The following is a 17204-nucleotide window of genomic DNA, read 5'->3' on the forward strand; positions in this document are numbered from 1 at the left end:
GACCAAATGGATGCTTTCAAGAAGTTGTGCGAGAAATATAATGGCATGAGAGAGGAATATAATGCATTGTTGGCCAAGAAGTCAAGGAAACAAGAGACAACCAATCCCATCTAGTCTCAAAATTGTTGCTATATATAGACGACTTAGCTAGCTAGCCAGCTAGCAAAAATACTAGTATGCTTTATTAGTTTATCATATGCTTTCTTTTAAAAAGGAGAGGTGGAAGTTATGTGGGGTAACATGAATGATATATATTCTACTTATCTTTTTGTACATGTTTGTTGCTAAGCTTGACTAATATTAGATTTTGAGGGAATATTATAATTTATCCCTTGTGGTTTGAGCACATAATTTAGTCCACAAACTTTTAAGGGTGCGGATTGTATAGATTGTGATGATGTTTGCATAGATCCACATGATAATGTCATGCTTACCAGATAATGAATATAAGTTGATCTGTGATATATTGTGGTAATAATTATTTATTCTTTTTCAATATTTTCATAATAATTTCACAGTAAATTATAACTTCTATTTAGGCAATAATGTTGTGATAGGTTTTTATTAATTCTAATTAGTGTATAATCCATGTACATGCACGGAACAATTAAAAACAACACAATTACACATATATGAATTCAAATTACACTTGGTTTAAGTCATAAATATATACATGAGTTTTTTTACTATTTCTTTCTTCTTAATTATTTTATTTTATTTTACTTTTTGGATATACACATGAGTTTACTCTTTTTTATTGGATTTTTTTATGATTTATTTATATTAAACTAATTGTCTTTTGCACAGCATTAACTCACCTAGAAATTAAAAAAATATATATAGGCAGAACGCGTGATGCAAAATTAGACTATAATTAAAATCCAATTTGAAATCTATTTGAATTTTCTCTTAGCTTTATATATATATATATATATATATATATATATATATATATATATATATGTATGATTTTTTTTCATCCTTTTTTTCTAGCGATGCGCGAATTATAATTGTAGGAAACTTATTTATTAGAAGAGTGATTTAGTAAGATTTAAAGGGGATACATAGCCAGTGGAACACTTATTTAAAATTAAAACAAATATGCAATTCTAACCACACTAGCTAACTGAAACTGATTCGGTACTTGGGGTTGTTTGTTAGGAGAGAATACACCAAAATGTTTCTCAGTTTCTGATCCATCCTTTAGGTTTTCATCAAACATTGTAAACAAATAAGATTCTATTGCTAGTCCAGACTTCTTTGGAGTCCCTCCCTTCACATGATTAATCAAATTCTTGTAGTAAGTGCCTGCATTGTCTATAGTAGCTGCAGTACCACCTTCAGATGGCCAACCACTCTCTGATACTACAATTTGTAGATTAGGAGCACCAACTTTCTCAAGAGCAGAATAGAGTGCATCCAACAATGCATCAAAGAGATTTTGGTATTGAAGACAACCATCTGTTACCACAACCCCTGGTGAAGTAAATAAGGCATATGGAAGGCTTATGCCTTGAGGCTTATAAGTATAGGCAAAGTAAGGGTAAACATTGGCTAAAAGTGGTGCCCCATTACTGACAAGGAAGTTGATAATTGGGATTATATATGAACTTGCACTATCACTAAATGAACCTGCTGATGGAGGGTAGTTATTGCCCAACAAAGTTGTATCTATAGCCGTTGAAACCTTAATTTGGTCTTGTAAATTGGCAGCTACAATTGCTTTATGAATGTTTTGCATGGCAGGTAGAACAAACTGGGCTTCAGCTTTATCATGATGTCCTTCATTCCCAATAGCAATGTATTTGAATTTGACATCAGGCCAGTATTTTGTTATGTTGTTTTGGACCTAATTTGTTGCAGCTGTAGCATCAGTGAGGGCTTGAAGATTGCTGTTAAGGATGCCAATGATGAGTTCTATGTTTGATCCTCTTAAGGGCGTCCAGAGTTGTTTGATATGGTTCATATATCCTCATCCTTCCAATGCCATTGCTTTTATACAGATCGACAACTTCTCCATCAGATGGTAGATTGTTTCCATTTCGTCCATAACATACGCCAACAGAGTGTGCTCCTGCATCAAAGTTATAATAAATTTTGATAAGAATTAGCTTAAGTAAACATTGGAAAAGGCTGGGGAGATGAACTGATGGGTTCTTTCAATCTTTGTGTTCCTATCATCATTTGGTGAGATAGCTATATTAGTTTAAAATCGAACCCTAGAATTTTAAAATATATCCATTTAAACCCCTAATTAAAACCTAAAATCAGACCTCCAAATTAAACTTGAAAAAGTTCAGGGTGTAAATTGCTACAATTTTAAAAGTGTGGGACACGATTTGAAATTATAATGCTATTTCTTCGATTTCCACTACGTCCCTGGCTAAAACTGAAAATACAGAACAATCTTAAGGGTTATTTCTTACTATTTAATAATAAGAAATTAATATTAAATTTAAAAGCCGTTGGAAATAGACTATAATAAAAGGAAAAAAATAAAATTTAAATTTACTGACAAGTGAAAAACCAGAAATGAGAGTTACTGTTATGGAATTTATTTACCGTTATGATGACGTGAAGCGAGGTTGAAGATGAATGGATTGGGAGGTGTTTTTTGAGAGTTTGCGTTTGTGAGTTGTGAATGGATTGGGAGGTGTTTTTCTTTTTACTTGTAATATATATAGCTCTTTAGTTTTTATTGGCTATTGCAATTGCTACTTGCTTGCGATTTGCGAAGGCAACTTATAAAGGTTTGGTAAAGGAACCGTGTACCTTCGATCTTCCAACATGTGGCGGGATAAGGCATCGATAACCGTTGGATTAAAACTTGGATAGAATCTTCTTCTTGCGAGCTTTTTCATATATAAAAAAAAAAATTTATTTTAAGTAGGAAATTATACTTTGTTATTTATTTGAAAAACACTTTGCTTATTTGTGTTTAAAAAATTGACACTTTATTTATTTGAATTAAATTTTATTTGTCTCCTATTATCCACATTTGTTAAATATAGGGATAAATTTGTATTTTTATTTCCTTTTTATATTTCTCTACTCTCAAAACATTAAAAAAAAATCTAAAATCTAAGGGTATGTTTGGTAACTGTTTTTTTTTTCTTATTTATGTTTTTAAAAACAATTTTCTATTTTTGAGACTAAAAAACTTGTTTGGAAGTTAAAATGGATAGAAAACAAAAACAGTTCTCAAAACTTAATTTGTGAAAGAAACTGAAAACATGCAAAATGCTGTTTTTCGTTTCTAATTTTCAAAAATCAATGAAAATACGTATTTAAGGTTTGTTTGGAATTCGCTTATTTTGCTAAAACTGAAAAAAAAAATGCTAAAAGTACTGTAAATAAAGGTAAAAATTAGCTGAGATAGTACAGTGGGACCTATAAATAGTACCAAAAAGTGTCGTGAGGCCCAAAAATAGTAGCAAAAATAAGCTGAATAGTAAAATAAGCTGACTTTTTAATTTGGAGTCAAATGCGCACTTAATTTAATGAATTTGTCTCATTTAATGAGTTAGCATTATAATTCAAATCCTAGTAACAACATATTTTAGTATTTTCTATTTTTTATTTAAAAAAATTATTTTTTTTAATTTCAACTAACCAAACTTGTATTTTTATTTCAAAAATACAATAAATTTTTTTTTTCTTTAAATTCTCAAAAACAAATTTTTGAAAATAGAAAACAATTATAATTACCTAACATACCCTAAGTTTTGTAAAAATTAAAACCTAACTTTTAATTTAAATAAAAAAAGATTATCTATGATCAATTGCTTCGTTAAATAACGCTATGATAGACCCGAAAGTACTTGTATTTGGGAAAGTATAAATTAGGCCGAGGTAAGATAGACCCGAAAGTACTACATGCGTTGCTTTCTGCATTGGCTTCATTGCAGCAGCTCCAGTTCTCAATGCATCTACAGTTTCAGTATTTGCTTTTGCACCTTTTAAGAATATCATCTACAACATTGATATACTAGAAACTTTAGATACTAAAATCATTCCATGCAGCAGCAAAACAGAAAACACACCTTTTTTTTATTTATTTTTTAAGAAAGTATAAAACACTAGTAGATATAAAATGAACAAGCATACCTGATCATGCATTTGCAATTGGAAATTCCCAAGCCGCTCTATTTGTTGTTCATATAGCCTCTTCCTCTTCCAACATTGTATAGCCGCTGCAGAACAAGTTAGCATTCAACCAATTATTATTAGCACAAGTTACCCTCTTCCTCTTCAAACATTTGTTTTTACATTATTATAATGTTCTAAATTCAAAGCTAGGTTTTAATTTTTACAAAATCTAGCTTTTAAATCTTATTTTCTCTTTATTTTTTAGTTTTTAATGTTTTGAGAAGAGATAAACATAAAATGTTAGCAAAAATACAAATTTACCCCTATTTTTAAGGTGAGATGTACATCTCACAAACATTTTAGAATCAGGATGAAAAAAATGAGAAGATAGAAAAGTTGAGAGATAAAAGGTATTTTAATTTTCATCATTTGTGTTTGATTAAAGTGTGGAAAATGGAGAGATAAAAATAGAATTAGTATAAATTTGCTCATTCTAATGTCTCTATTACGTAACTTTTTTTTATATATAAATATTTTTATAAAGGTCAAAAAATATTAGTTTGGAATAAAATAAGTAATCCAAATGTGGAGCAAAATCCCCAAAAAAAGAAAGAAAAAATAAAAGAGTTTAACGTTGAATTTTGTTTGGGAGGAGGGGAAGCGGTAGATGAGTAATTTTCATCCAACCCTTTCTCCTCCCCATTTTCTTTTCAATTTGGCAGCTAGAAAGTGGTGGGCCTAGAGAGAAAACAACCAAACTACTTAATTTTATCTCCCTCAAAATCACTCCAACCAAACTCCCCTCTTATCCAAATTTCTCTTATTTTCTCTTTCTCATCTTCCATCCTCTTTATTTTCACTCCAACCAAACATAGACTTAAAAATGACACTCTCATTGTTGAGGTTTTATAAATATATCAAAAATAAATTTAAAAAGTGCAATAAATAAATTTATTCCCTCCTACAACGTTATCGTTAGGACATATGTGGATATTGTTAGAGACATATATTTTGTAAATTGGACAAAACACACTTTACTTGTAATTGGATAGATCTAAGATGAGTTTAGTATTTCAAGGGATAAGAGTTCAAGTCTAGTATTGAAGTCATGCAAATTTGTTCAAGAAACAAGTGAAGAAATAATGTTCATTAAAACTTGACAAATAGCTCAACAGATAGATATCTATTGAGGTTTAATGCTTGTGCTCGATAGCTGCTCGATAGAAACAATATTTATCGAGAATTACGAAATTCAGATTTCCAGATTTGTTTTCACGCATATCCAAGTGTATTTGTGTAGGGTTTTTTCTCACAACCCTAGACATAGAATTGAAGTTTTACAATAGCGACTTAGACCACTAACATCCTATTGCTACCTCGAGTAGAAAATTTACTATCACGACCACGTGACAACTTCGAGTATACGAACTACTTCTTTCTCAGATCCATAGCATCCACAAGTATACCACTTGTATTTCTTTAAGCTAGTTATGCAGCAATTGAAATGACCATCAAGCTCTCAATATTAATCTTGATCTTGATAACCCTAAGTATGTATGAAGTCAAACACCTCTAGATCTCACAAAAGATTTATACACACAACATAAACAACCTAAAAACGTGGCTAGAGTTTTTCCTTTTATACTTAAAGCAAAACATAAAACACTACACGTCATATGGACTTGGGCTGAATTGAAAAATTCTGCAAAAAAAAACAATCTGCATGAGCTTCAATCGATCGGGTCTAATTTTCGATCGATCGAGCCTTCCAGAAAGTGAATGTTAATTTTTTGCAATTACTCGATTCTAACTTTACAATAAACATACTTTGAGTAGTCTAAATCTAGACTCTACCTTTTGATCATGGTTTGCCAACATATACACATTGAAGTTCTAAAACATTTAGATCCTAAATCCTTAGAACCCTAACAGTTTTATTTATTTTATTATAATATCTTTTATTACAATATACAAATGTTAAAACCAAATGCATCGTTTTGGTTATTTCATTATAATATCTTTTATACCGTGTACTAAACATGTCTTAAGTGAAAGTTAATTGGTACTTGGGTTCCTTGGTGGGTGAGAATAGACCAAAATGTTTCTCAGTTTCTGCTGGACCCTTTTTGTCTTCATCAAACATAGCAAAAAAGTAAGTCTCTAATGGTCCAGGCTTCTTTGGAGTCCCATTCTTCACATGACTAATCAAATTCTTGTAATAAGTGCCAGCATTATCAACAATTGCTACTACACCACTATCTCCATCTGATGGCCAACCACTTTCCGTTACAATGACAGTCAAATTGGCTCCACCAATCTTCTCAAGAGCAGAATAAAGAGCATCAAGAATTGCATCAAAGAGATTTTGATACCCTAAGTTACCATATATCTTGTACCACAACCCCTAGTGAAGTAAATAAGGCATAGTCAAGCTTAATGTTTGTTGGGTCACTTGTGTAGGCTATATATGGGTACACATTGGCAAGAAGTGGTGCATTAGTGTTTACTAGGATGTTAACGATTGCATTTATGTATGAACTTGCACTATCACTAAATGAGCCTGCAGATGGAGGGTAAGAATTGCCCAACAATGACATGTTTATTGCTGTTGAAACTTTGATTTGTAAATTAGAAGCTATAATTGCATTGTTTAAGTTCTGGATGGCTGGTCCAACATATAGAACTAATGGATCACTGGGCTTTATTTCATTCCCAACAGCAATGTAACTAATTTTGACATCAGGGTAGGGAATTATGCTTGTTTGCACCCAAGTATTTGCAGTTGCAGGACTAGTGGCAAGACCTTGAAGGTCATTGTTAACAACTCCAACAATGACCACTATGTTGGATCCTTTTAGGGCTTGGAGGGTTGCTTGATTTGGATCAAACATCCTCATTTTCCCTCCATTGGTGGTGTATAATGTTATTACAGGTGGTAAATTATCAGCAATTGTTCCATAATTTACACCTATAGATTGTGCAACTGCATCAAATAGCATGAAGATAACAAACAAGTTAATTAACACTAAAGATAAATTTTTTTGAAGGAATTGTGTAGGTATTCAACGGAGCTGAATCAAATAAAACCAAGATAACAAACAAGTTAATTAAAACCAAAGGTAAATTTGTTGGATGGAATGTATAGATATTTACCCAATGGATTAAAATTATTTGGAGTTTTTAGGATAATCATGGAATATATAAAATCTTATCTATTTGTTTTTTGTCATATTATCAATAATTTAAATAGAAACAAAACCTTTGGTTAAACATTTCTAAAGTTTTAAAATTTAATCATTTTATTTTAAAAGCATGGATAGAATTGTAGGAGTTCCATTGTGGACTTACCCTAAAAACTCTAATATAGGATTATAATTCTTTATGCAATAACCACAAAATCTTATTAAAACCATAGTTAGTAATGTATGAGACGAAATATGTATGGAATGTAATATGTATGCGTTTCATTTTGCTCAAAATTTTAAAACTTTTTGTAAAAATATGAGATAAAAAATGGAAATGGAGAAAAAAAAAAAAAAACCTAAATAGACATATGTGTGCAAGTATATTATGAATTTGATTGAAAAATTCAGGACAAAAATATGATTATGTATGTTGAATTTGATTTTATAAAAATTAAAATAATTAAGAATTTAAGAAATGCAGTATTTGTTTTCAAATTTTAGTTATGTTTTTAGTGAATATATATAACAATTGAATAAAGGAGATAATGTTTAATATATTTTTATATTTTTTCATGCACTTACTCACCAAACAAGAGTATTTAGTGGCTCTCGTTATTAAAATTTCAAATGATTTTAGTTTTTGACAATTTTAAATCCAGTGTATAGATTATATATGATGATAGTATCATATAATTCATTTATAAAAATATTGATGAAAAAAATTTCAAAATTATAATAAAACATGAAAATTTTGATGTTTAATATAAATAATAAAATATGAAACTAAAAGTATTAATTTTCATAATTTAATTATTATATATAATGACACGGCCGAACATAATAAAAAATTAACTGTCAATAAAAGTCATTTGGTTTATTTGAAGTATATTTGTACTAGTATAATATGAGAAAATTTTAATATGTATTTAGCATGTTTAATTATATAAAACATGTATTTTCTAAAGCATTTTTGTTTTAAACGGTTAACATATTAAAAATACGCATATGTAACAATTAAATCTTATTTGCACTTTCTTTTTATTTTCAGCATACTATTCAGATCAAAAAGAATATAATTACCATCTACCAAATTAAGATAGAGCATTTTCATTTAAAAAATTAAAAGAAATGAAAAGGCATGTCTTTATGCACTAAAACATTAATGGCTAGGTGTATGTTTAATAAATTTATTAGGTATTCTTGTAGTATGTTGACATTGTACTACTTCTTTTCACATTTATAGTAGACTCATTATGACTTTACAAAGTAGAATTTAACATGAATGTGGTTGCTAAGAGGTAGAACTTTGACACCAATGCATCATGCTCCAAGAGTACCTAATAACTAAGTAACAAATTACTAACATATAGGAGTCATTTTGGAACTCTAAAAGGTGCTAAGCAGCTGAGCTTGTTTTGTAGATTACCTCAATTATGTGAATTTGTGGCCAACTAATTTGCATAATTATAATGATCCAAATTTCGCCTTTTTTTTCATGTGTTACATTACAAAGATTACAATGCAACCTACTATCCATCGATTAAAAAAACCAAAAAAAAAAAAAAAAAACTAGAAGTTCATGTCACTTATTCCAAGCTAGCTAGGGCTTGATTTTTACACATTAACTTGGTATTCTAAGCCATCTAAAAAGTAGTCTAATATCAAGCATGCTTACTTTTACTATGAATGTCATACAAATAAGAATATTATACAATATAACAAACAAATAAACAACCAATCAGCCGCGCCTAATTTTCCTTGGCTTGTTATCAACAATAGTAGCAATAGCGCAGCCATAACAAGTTTCTTACTTAAAGCCATGGTGGAAAAGGAGAGCTGAGAACCGATTTTCAATTTAGATGTCTTTGCTTTACTATCTACACCCTATACCTCTTCATATATATAGTTAATGAAATTTGATAATTATGGAAATTATTAATAATTGATTATATTTAATTTGATAAGATTATAATGGAAGGTTTGAATATAGAATATAATTTAAACTTAATTAAAATATAGTAGATATAAACAATAGTTGAATAATATTTACAATTTTTGACTGTTAGTTGTAAAGTTTTAGATCCCTGTAAACACAATATGTTTAACCTAGTTATTTAGCCAAATGAATACTTAGGCTTATTATTTAAATATAGGTTAAAACAATAAAATCATATCATGTAAAGCAGTGGAAAATAAAGAACACAATAATATGATCATCTAGGAAAATCAAACCAGTAAAAAATTTGGGGAGGATTTAACCTAGCTATCCTCAAGGTAAAAATCAAATCCACTATAGAGAATTGAAGTTTACAATAAGACTTAGACCACAACATCCTATTGCTACCACATGTAGAACTTACTAACACGATCACGTGCAAGCTCCGAATCCACAGACTCCTTCTCTATTAGGCCTTTGCAACACAAGCACCCACACTTGTAACTTTGAGACATTAGTCAAAGGTTTTGGATCTCTTTAAACGTTAATCTTGTATGCAGCAACTTTTACAATACCGGATCTTGAGATTTTTCAAGATATAACACCGGTAGAAGACTTTAGAGAGATTTTGGGTACAAAACCCTAGATCTACAAAGAGGCATAAGATGCACTCTAATCTCTCTGAAAAGCCTAAAAAGCCTCTCTAGGGTTAGCTTATAATATCTTATAAATACTGGAAAAAACGGCTTGCGATTTGGGCTTCAAAGGGATAAGTTATGGTCTTTTTACGTTTACTGATTTTTGCTGATATGTGACTTTCGATCGATTGAATCTAATTTTCGATCGATCGAGCCTTGCAGAAATTGAATAGTAATTTCCTGCAATTACTCGATTCCAAACTTAATTTAAACCAAACTTTGAGCAAGTCTAAACCTAGACTAAGTGTTTTGATCATGATATGCCAACATATACAAATTGAAGTTCTAATACATTAGTTCTTAAAATCTTAGAATTTAACAATCTTCCCATTTGACAATCCATGACAAAACACATCACAAAAATGAATTGCTCAAAGTTAAAAATAACCCAATCAGATTTAAAAGCCCTAATTACAATTCAACCTAACTACTATCTATCAGTTACCAATGTAGACAGCAGTCACGACTGAATTAACTTGTAAATTCTTGAAACACTCAACAAATACATAAACGCATGTGTGAAAAATACAAGTAAACCAACAAATATGCAAACTAACTCTCCCCCTAAGTTAGACACATCAAAAAATTTTATTTTCTCCCCCTTTCAAAAATAATTTCATCTCCTCCTAAACAACCTAACATTAGTAATATCCAATTTATTAAGGGAGGGTGGAAAAGTTTAAGGTCCATAATCTATTGGAGCATTTTAATATTAATTAATTAAAATGGATTTATATGACAACATAAATGTAAAAATGTGAGAGTTAATATGGAAGATAAGGAGTTAGTGAAATATTTAATCTCACATTGAAAATGAGAGAGATTCTTTTATTCTTTTTAATTGTAGTGGTTAATGGGCTAATATATATTAATTCAAATATTGGGCCAGATGCATGTGCCTCAGTCCAACTTCATAACACATTAAAAATTATTTCTATCGCAAGATCACGTATCATCGTACTCTGAGGCTAATGAAACACTATTCTTCTATTGTTTTTTTCTTTTTCTTGAGAGGAGCAATTTGATTGTAATTGGCAAATCCACATTCCTTGATAAAAATTTGCAAGAATTTGGATTTGGTTACCTTTCATTGAATATATACTTAGATTAAGGCAAAATTTGGCTACAATTTTAATTTTAGCCTAAAGATACAACTTCATTCAATATATCCTTTATTTGTATAAGAATTTTGACAAATCTACAATTGGATTACATTTTGTTTTTATATCCTTCATGCTTGTAAATTTTCCAAAAGATTAAAGATCAATAGTTAAGTCATCAATAAATTGTTTAAATTGCAAAATTTGTAATCTAAAATTATCCATAAAGATAAGTTTATGGATCATATAATAAATAACATCCAATTGTCACAAAATTCAACATGTATGTCATTAATAAATTGTTTAAATTACAAACTTTTGTAATCTAAAATTATCCATAAAGATAAGTTTATGGATCATATAATAAATACCATTCAATTGGTAAAAATTTTGACAATATATGTTGATAGCATAAAAAATATGCAATCTAACAATTATATTTTCAAAATACATAATTATGTTAATTTTTTTAAAAGAAGTTTTAGTCAAATTACGTCCTTTAGATTATTCATCTTAAGCAAACACCATACAAAAGTTAGACATTAGTTGAATCTTACATATCACAAAAAAGAAGAAGTTGGAAGCATGTGTATTAATGTTATAGTTATTTATATGATTTAGCTATTCAATAGTTTGATCATGTTTTTATTATGAGTATTACTCAGTAGGTGTAATAATTTTTAATATTAATATATTTCCAAATAAGCAAACTTTCCATATCCACGCAGCAATTATGGAAATAAAAAATCATCAAAAAATAACTCATCTCTCTCAAATTTAAAATATATTATTTTCTAAGAAACATAATTGTATGAGTGAGATATTTCTTAAAATAGATTTTAAGTTTTATTCTAATATTACAACTCACAACCAAACTAATCAATATGTTTATATTACAACATATTTTATTTCCAATAATAAAGATTACCATTTCTGTTGTAATTCACATTCAATGTACTAAACGTGGCAATTATATGGAAGGATTGGCAAGTATTTGCTCATAACCTTAGAAAAGAATGTAAAGAAACGAGTCAGGGGGCATGATAAGAGTTCTCTTTGTTAGAAAATAATATGTTTGAAGAGTACTAATTTGGTTACAAAATACTATAAAATGGAAATTGATTTTTTTTTTTAAAGGAAAATAGATATTTTCTTTTAAGAAGGAAAGAAAGTGATATTGATATGTTGCAAGTTTTTTTTTTTTTTGGAAATTGATATCTTCTACTTTGATTTTCTTCTTTAAAAATTTTAAAAAAAAAATCTACTATATAATTTAGAGTCATAATGTTAAGCGTACCGGATAGTGAATATAAGTTGATCTGTGATATATTGTGGTAATAATCCTTCATTCTTTTTCAATATTTTCATAATAATTTCACAATAAATTGCAGCTTCTAATTTAGGCAATAATGTTGTGGTAGGTTGTTATTAATTCTAACTAGTGTATAATCCGTATATATTCCCATTACAATTAAAAACAACACAATTACACATATATGAATTCAAATTATACTTGGTTTAAGTCATAGATATATACATGAGTTTTTTACTATTTCTTTCTTCTTAATTACTTCATTTTATTTTATATTTTGGATATACACATAAGTTTACTCTTTTTTATTCGGTTTTTTTTTTTTTATGGTTTATTTATATTAGACTAATTGTCTTTTGCACAGTATTAACTCACCTAGAAATTAAAAAATATATATAGACAGGATACGTGGTGCAAAATTAGACTACAATTAAAATCTAATTTGAATAGGGATGGAGCTGTTCATTGACTAGGGGGGGCCTAGATTTAAAAAAAATCATAATAGTATATGTAAGTGCACAATTGTACCCGGATCCAAAGACAAGTATTAGGCTCAGGCCCAATGAGCCTTATACAATAAGATTTGTAGAGTGTGGATTTAAGATCTAGGTTAGGGGTGTTGGAAGCTTGATAAACAAGCTAGAGTGCCGTAATCTGTGCAAATGATAAACAAATATGACAAAGAGACCTTCTCGGACGTAAGCTGAGAACGATTTGTATATATACTCTCTTTCTATGCTCAAGTTTACAATTCTTAGTTCTTTTTTAGTTCAGGAGCCGATTCCCCTCTCTTTCCTCTCTCGTCTCCTTATATACTTCTTCATCTTCACTGTTCATTCACGTGTCATACAAATCTTTCCCTTAGATACTTGTCCCATCCACCACCTTCTTGAAGTTTTTTAAATAATAGCAAGAAGGTTGAATTCTATTATTCAGAGGTCATTTCCCCATTAATGCGGCCAAGGAGGTAGATGCAGGGTCTTTAATGTGGAGGTAGTAGCATTTTCCTTAGATATTTCTCTTACATCTTTGATTCTAGAAGGTGCTTGGATCGCCCTCTTACCCATCAGTTATTTCCAGAATTCTGCCTTTAATCCTTTTAGCAAGCCCCAGGATTATCGCGGGGCATGCCCGAGGATGCACTCCTCCTCGGACAGCTCCTCGGACCTTTACAGTGCAGACAGACTTGTGGGTTTGGAGGCCATGATAAAAAACAAACTGATACCAGCCAATCAGACCCAAAACCCAAATGTTTATTAAGGAGCTTTCATCCCCCACAATATATATATATATATATATATATATATATATATATATATATATATTCTAATTTTTTTTTTTTTTTAGAATTAGGTCCAAGATAATTACTCTTGCCCCCCCCCCCCTCTCCCCAACAATTTACAAATTGGCCTTTACAACCCAACCAAAAAATAATAATAAATAAAAAAAGCACATCACTTTAATTAATAGACTCTCCATAGACAAACAAACAAAATCCTCAAAAACAAGTAACAAATCCTCGAACTATGAGATATATAACCAAAAAAAAAAAAAAAATCCTCTCTAACATCCCGTTTTGCGTTGTTTATAAGAAATAAAGAGACAACTCAAAAAAAAATTACCAGACATTGTAATATCTAGAAAGTCACTCTACTCTGTTTAGAATGTTATTTGAGAGAGATGAAGGATTTGTACTTAGACTACTCTCGCTCACTCTTAACTCTTTTTTGTGTGTGGCCATAAGCTATTGTGTTACTAAGAGGACTATGTGTGTGGCTATTAAATTCTAAGGAAATACTTCTAATATTTAACTGGTTAAATTGGTTTAACTTGAAAGTTGAAATGTTTGAAGTTTTTTTTTTTTTTTTTTTTTTTTTTTTGTGGAAAACGTTTGAGGTATGGGCTTTAATTATCTTCTCTTTGTTTACATTTTTTTTTTTTTATTCTCAATCAGTAGAGCTATAAGGTTTGAAATTGATGAAACATTTGAAAATTAATTAAATAAATAACAAAATGAACTAATGGAAACATTAATTTTTATAAGATAGTCTCATTTAGCTACAAGTCAATAAATTTTCTTAACAAATGTTTTGCCCCCCTAAGTCTAAAGTCTGGCTCCGTCCCTGAATTTAAAATTTAATTGAATTTTCTCTTAACTTTACATATACATTTATATATATATATATATATATATATATATGATTTTTTTCATCCATTTTTTCTATCAACACACGAATTATAATTGTAGGAAACTTATTTATTAGAAGAGTGATTTAGTTATAACATTTAAAGGGGATACATAGCTCATGGAACACTTATTTAAAATTAAAACAAATATGCAAGTCTAGCCACACTAGCTAAGTGAAACTGATTTGGTACTTGGGTTGTTTGTTAGGAGAGAATACACCAAAATGTTTCTCAGTTTCTAATCCCTCCTTGATGTTTTCATCAAACATGGCAAACAAATAAGTTTCTATTGCTTGTCCAGACTTCTTTGGAGTCCCACCCTTCACATGATTAATCAAATTCTTGTAGTAAGTGCCTGCATTGTCTATAGTAGCTTCAGTACCACCTTCAGATGGCCAACCACTCTCTGATACTACAATTTGTAGATTAGGTGCACCAACTTTCTCAAGAGCAGAATAATGTGCATCCAACAATGCATCAAAGAGATTTTGGTATTGAAGACTACCATCTGTTACCACAACCCCTGGTGAAGTAAATAAGGCAAATGGAAGGCTTATGTCTTGAGGGTTATAAGTAAAGGCAAAGTAAGGGTAAACATTGGCTAAAAGTGGTGCCCCATTACTGACTAGGAAGTTGACAATTGGGATTATATATGAACGTGCACTATCACTAAATGAACCTGCCGATGGAGGCGAGTTATTGCCCAACAAAGTTGTATCTATAGCCGTTGAAACCTTAATTTGGTCTTGTAAATTGGCAGCTACAATTGCATTATGAATGTTTTGCATGGCAGGTAGAACAAACTGGGCTTCAGCTTTATCAGGATGTACTTCATTCCCAACAGCAATGTATTTGAATTTGACATCAGGCCAGTATTTTATTATGTTGTTTTGAACCCAATTTGTTGCAGCTGTAGCATCAGTGAGTTCTTGAAGTTTGCCGTTAAGCATGCCAATGATGAGTTCTATGTTTGATCCTCTAAGGGCGTCGAGAGTTGTTTGATATGGTTCATATATCCTCATCGTTCCAATGCCATTGCTTTTATACAGATCGACAACTTCTCCATCAGATGGTAGATTGTTTCCATTTCGTCCATAACATACGCCAACAGATTGTGCTCCTGCATCAAAGTTGTAATAAATTTTTATAAGAATTAGCTTAACATTGGAAAAGGCTGGGGAGATGAACTGATGGGTTCTTTCAATCGTTGTGTTCCTATCATAATGTGGTGAGAAATATTTTGAAAAACAAAGTTTTAATTGAATGATATATAGTAACCATTTTGATCTAAAGTGCAAGAGATGCGATAGCTTACTTTGCTACGTTTTAAACAATATACAAATTAAACTAGGAAGTTAATTTAAGACTATTACAAATTAAGCCATATAGTTATATTAGTTTAAAATCGAACCCTAGAATTTTAAAAATATATTTATTTAAAAAGACCTAATTAAAACCTAAAATCAGACCCCCAAATTAAACTTGAAAAGTTCCAAGGTGTAAATTGCTACGATTTTAAAAGTGTGGGACACGATTTGAAATTGATGAAATTATATATAAAGTTTATTTTGTAACAGTACGAAACTTATGAAACTATAGATTTTATTTTGAAACCACTCTTCCAAAATAAGGTTCAAAATTCTGTAACTGTATTAGTTCTACCACCACATGGAGAAAAGTTTAGGAAGAACTAAAGTTTGACTGCCTTTGCCCCATGCAGACAGGCCTTGAATCTCTGATCAAAAGTTCAAGGCCAAACTCCTTGGTAAAGACTAAAGACCAAAGAATATAGTGCTTTTCTGGATGCTTACAGTGCTAAAAACCAAGACAGAGCTTACATCAAAAGATTAGACCATAGCAAATATATGCATGCAGTAAGTAAATATACAGGGAGAGAGACTAGCTATATATATACCTGTTAATTCCAGGCCAGATATCAAAAAACCAGTAAGGAGCAATAATATTGGAGCCATGGGGAAAAGGAAATGAAAAAGAAAAACCAACTCTTTTTTTTTTTTTTTTTGAGAAGGGAAAAACCAACTCTTAATGCTTAAAACACGGATATCTCTTCATTAATTTATAGGGATCGGGTGGAATTTAACTCCATGGAAATCAATGTACACGTACTGACCAATTGTTGCAACAAGCGAAAAACAAAGTTCAAGATCCTTAACTAGACACGTATTACAATAAGATAAAGTCGTACGTTCACATTTATTTGTTTTTTGCGTCTTTGATAAGTCTAGGTAATTTAAGAGGCAATTTCCTTCTCCTATTTAATTTAAGGGGCCCTGACCTGAATCGAATGGTTTAGGCTTGTGGGGTTCTATTTCAAAGTCTAGCTAGCTCGACGGATCAATTACGGTCAATTGAGAAGACTGACCAGCTGGTATCTCTTACAACGAATGGAAAATTAATAACTGACCCAGTTATCATAAATCAAAATCCATTTGTTCAAAGTCACGTAGCCGCGTATATTCTATCTTTTTAATCTTTAAGCAATTCTCAACGTAAGGAAAATGATCTTATTTGCAGCTTCCACCATGGAAATTAAGAAAGATATATATATCTGTGCCTTTTCACGAGATGTTTTTTATTTTTTTTATTTTTTTCTGTTAATTGACAAAATTTTAATGGTCAATAATGAGAATGAAGAATATAAAATTTTTAGAAAGATTAGCCTCCATCACAATTTCA

General features: G+C 30.3%; 1 protein-coding gene and 2 pseudogenes across 1 annotated transcript; all 3 read right to left on the reverse strand.

Moving 5' to 3' along the window:
* Window positions 1-1090: 1090 nt before the first annotated feature.
* Window positions 1091-4259, reverse strand: LOC142606538 (glucan endo-1,3-beta-glucosidase-like; annotated as a pseudogene).
* A 1874-nt stretch (window positions 4260-6133) lies between these two features.
* Window positions 6134-7088, reverse strand: LOC142606539 (glucan endo-1,3-beta-glucosidase-like; annotated as a pseudogene).
* A 7479-nt stretch (window positions 7089-14567) lies between these two features.
* LOC142607043 (glucan endo-1,3-beta-glucosidase-like) lies at window positions 14568-16551 on the reverse strand. The gene is made up of 2 exons (XM_075778454.1): window positions 16423-16551; window positions 14568-15627 (listed from the first exon to the last, which is right to left on the reverse strand). The coding sequence occupies exons 1-2, from the start codon at window positions 16478-16480 to the stop codon at window positions 14678-14680; spliced, it is 1008 nt and encodes a 335-aa protein (XP_075634569.1). The 5' UTR covers window positions 16481-16551; the 3' UTR covers window positions 14568-14677.
* Window positions 16552-17204: the final 653 nt, after the last annotated feature.

The sequence above is a fragment of the Castanea sativa genome, chromosome 8 (assembly GCF_040712315.1).
Source record: "Castanea sativa cultivar Marrone di Chiusa Pesio chromosome 8, ASM4071231v1".
Taxonomy (NCBI): Eukaryota; Viridiplantae; Streptophyta; class Magnoliopsida; order Fagales; family Fagaceae; genus Castanea; species Castanea sativa.

Bases quoted from the DNA above. Each gene is read 5' to 3' on its own strand.
- LOC142607043 (XM_075778454.1), bottom strand. From the start codon at position 16,480: ATGGCTCCAATATTATTGCTCCTTACTGGTTTTTTGATATCTGGCCTG. The intron at 15,628-16,422 runs GTATATATATAG...ACTTTGATGCAG, and splicing joins ATCTGGCCTGGAATTAACAG to GAGCACAATCTGTTGGCGTA.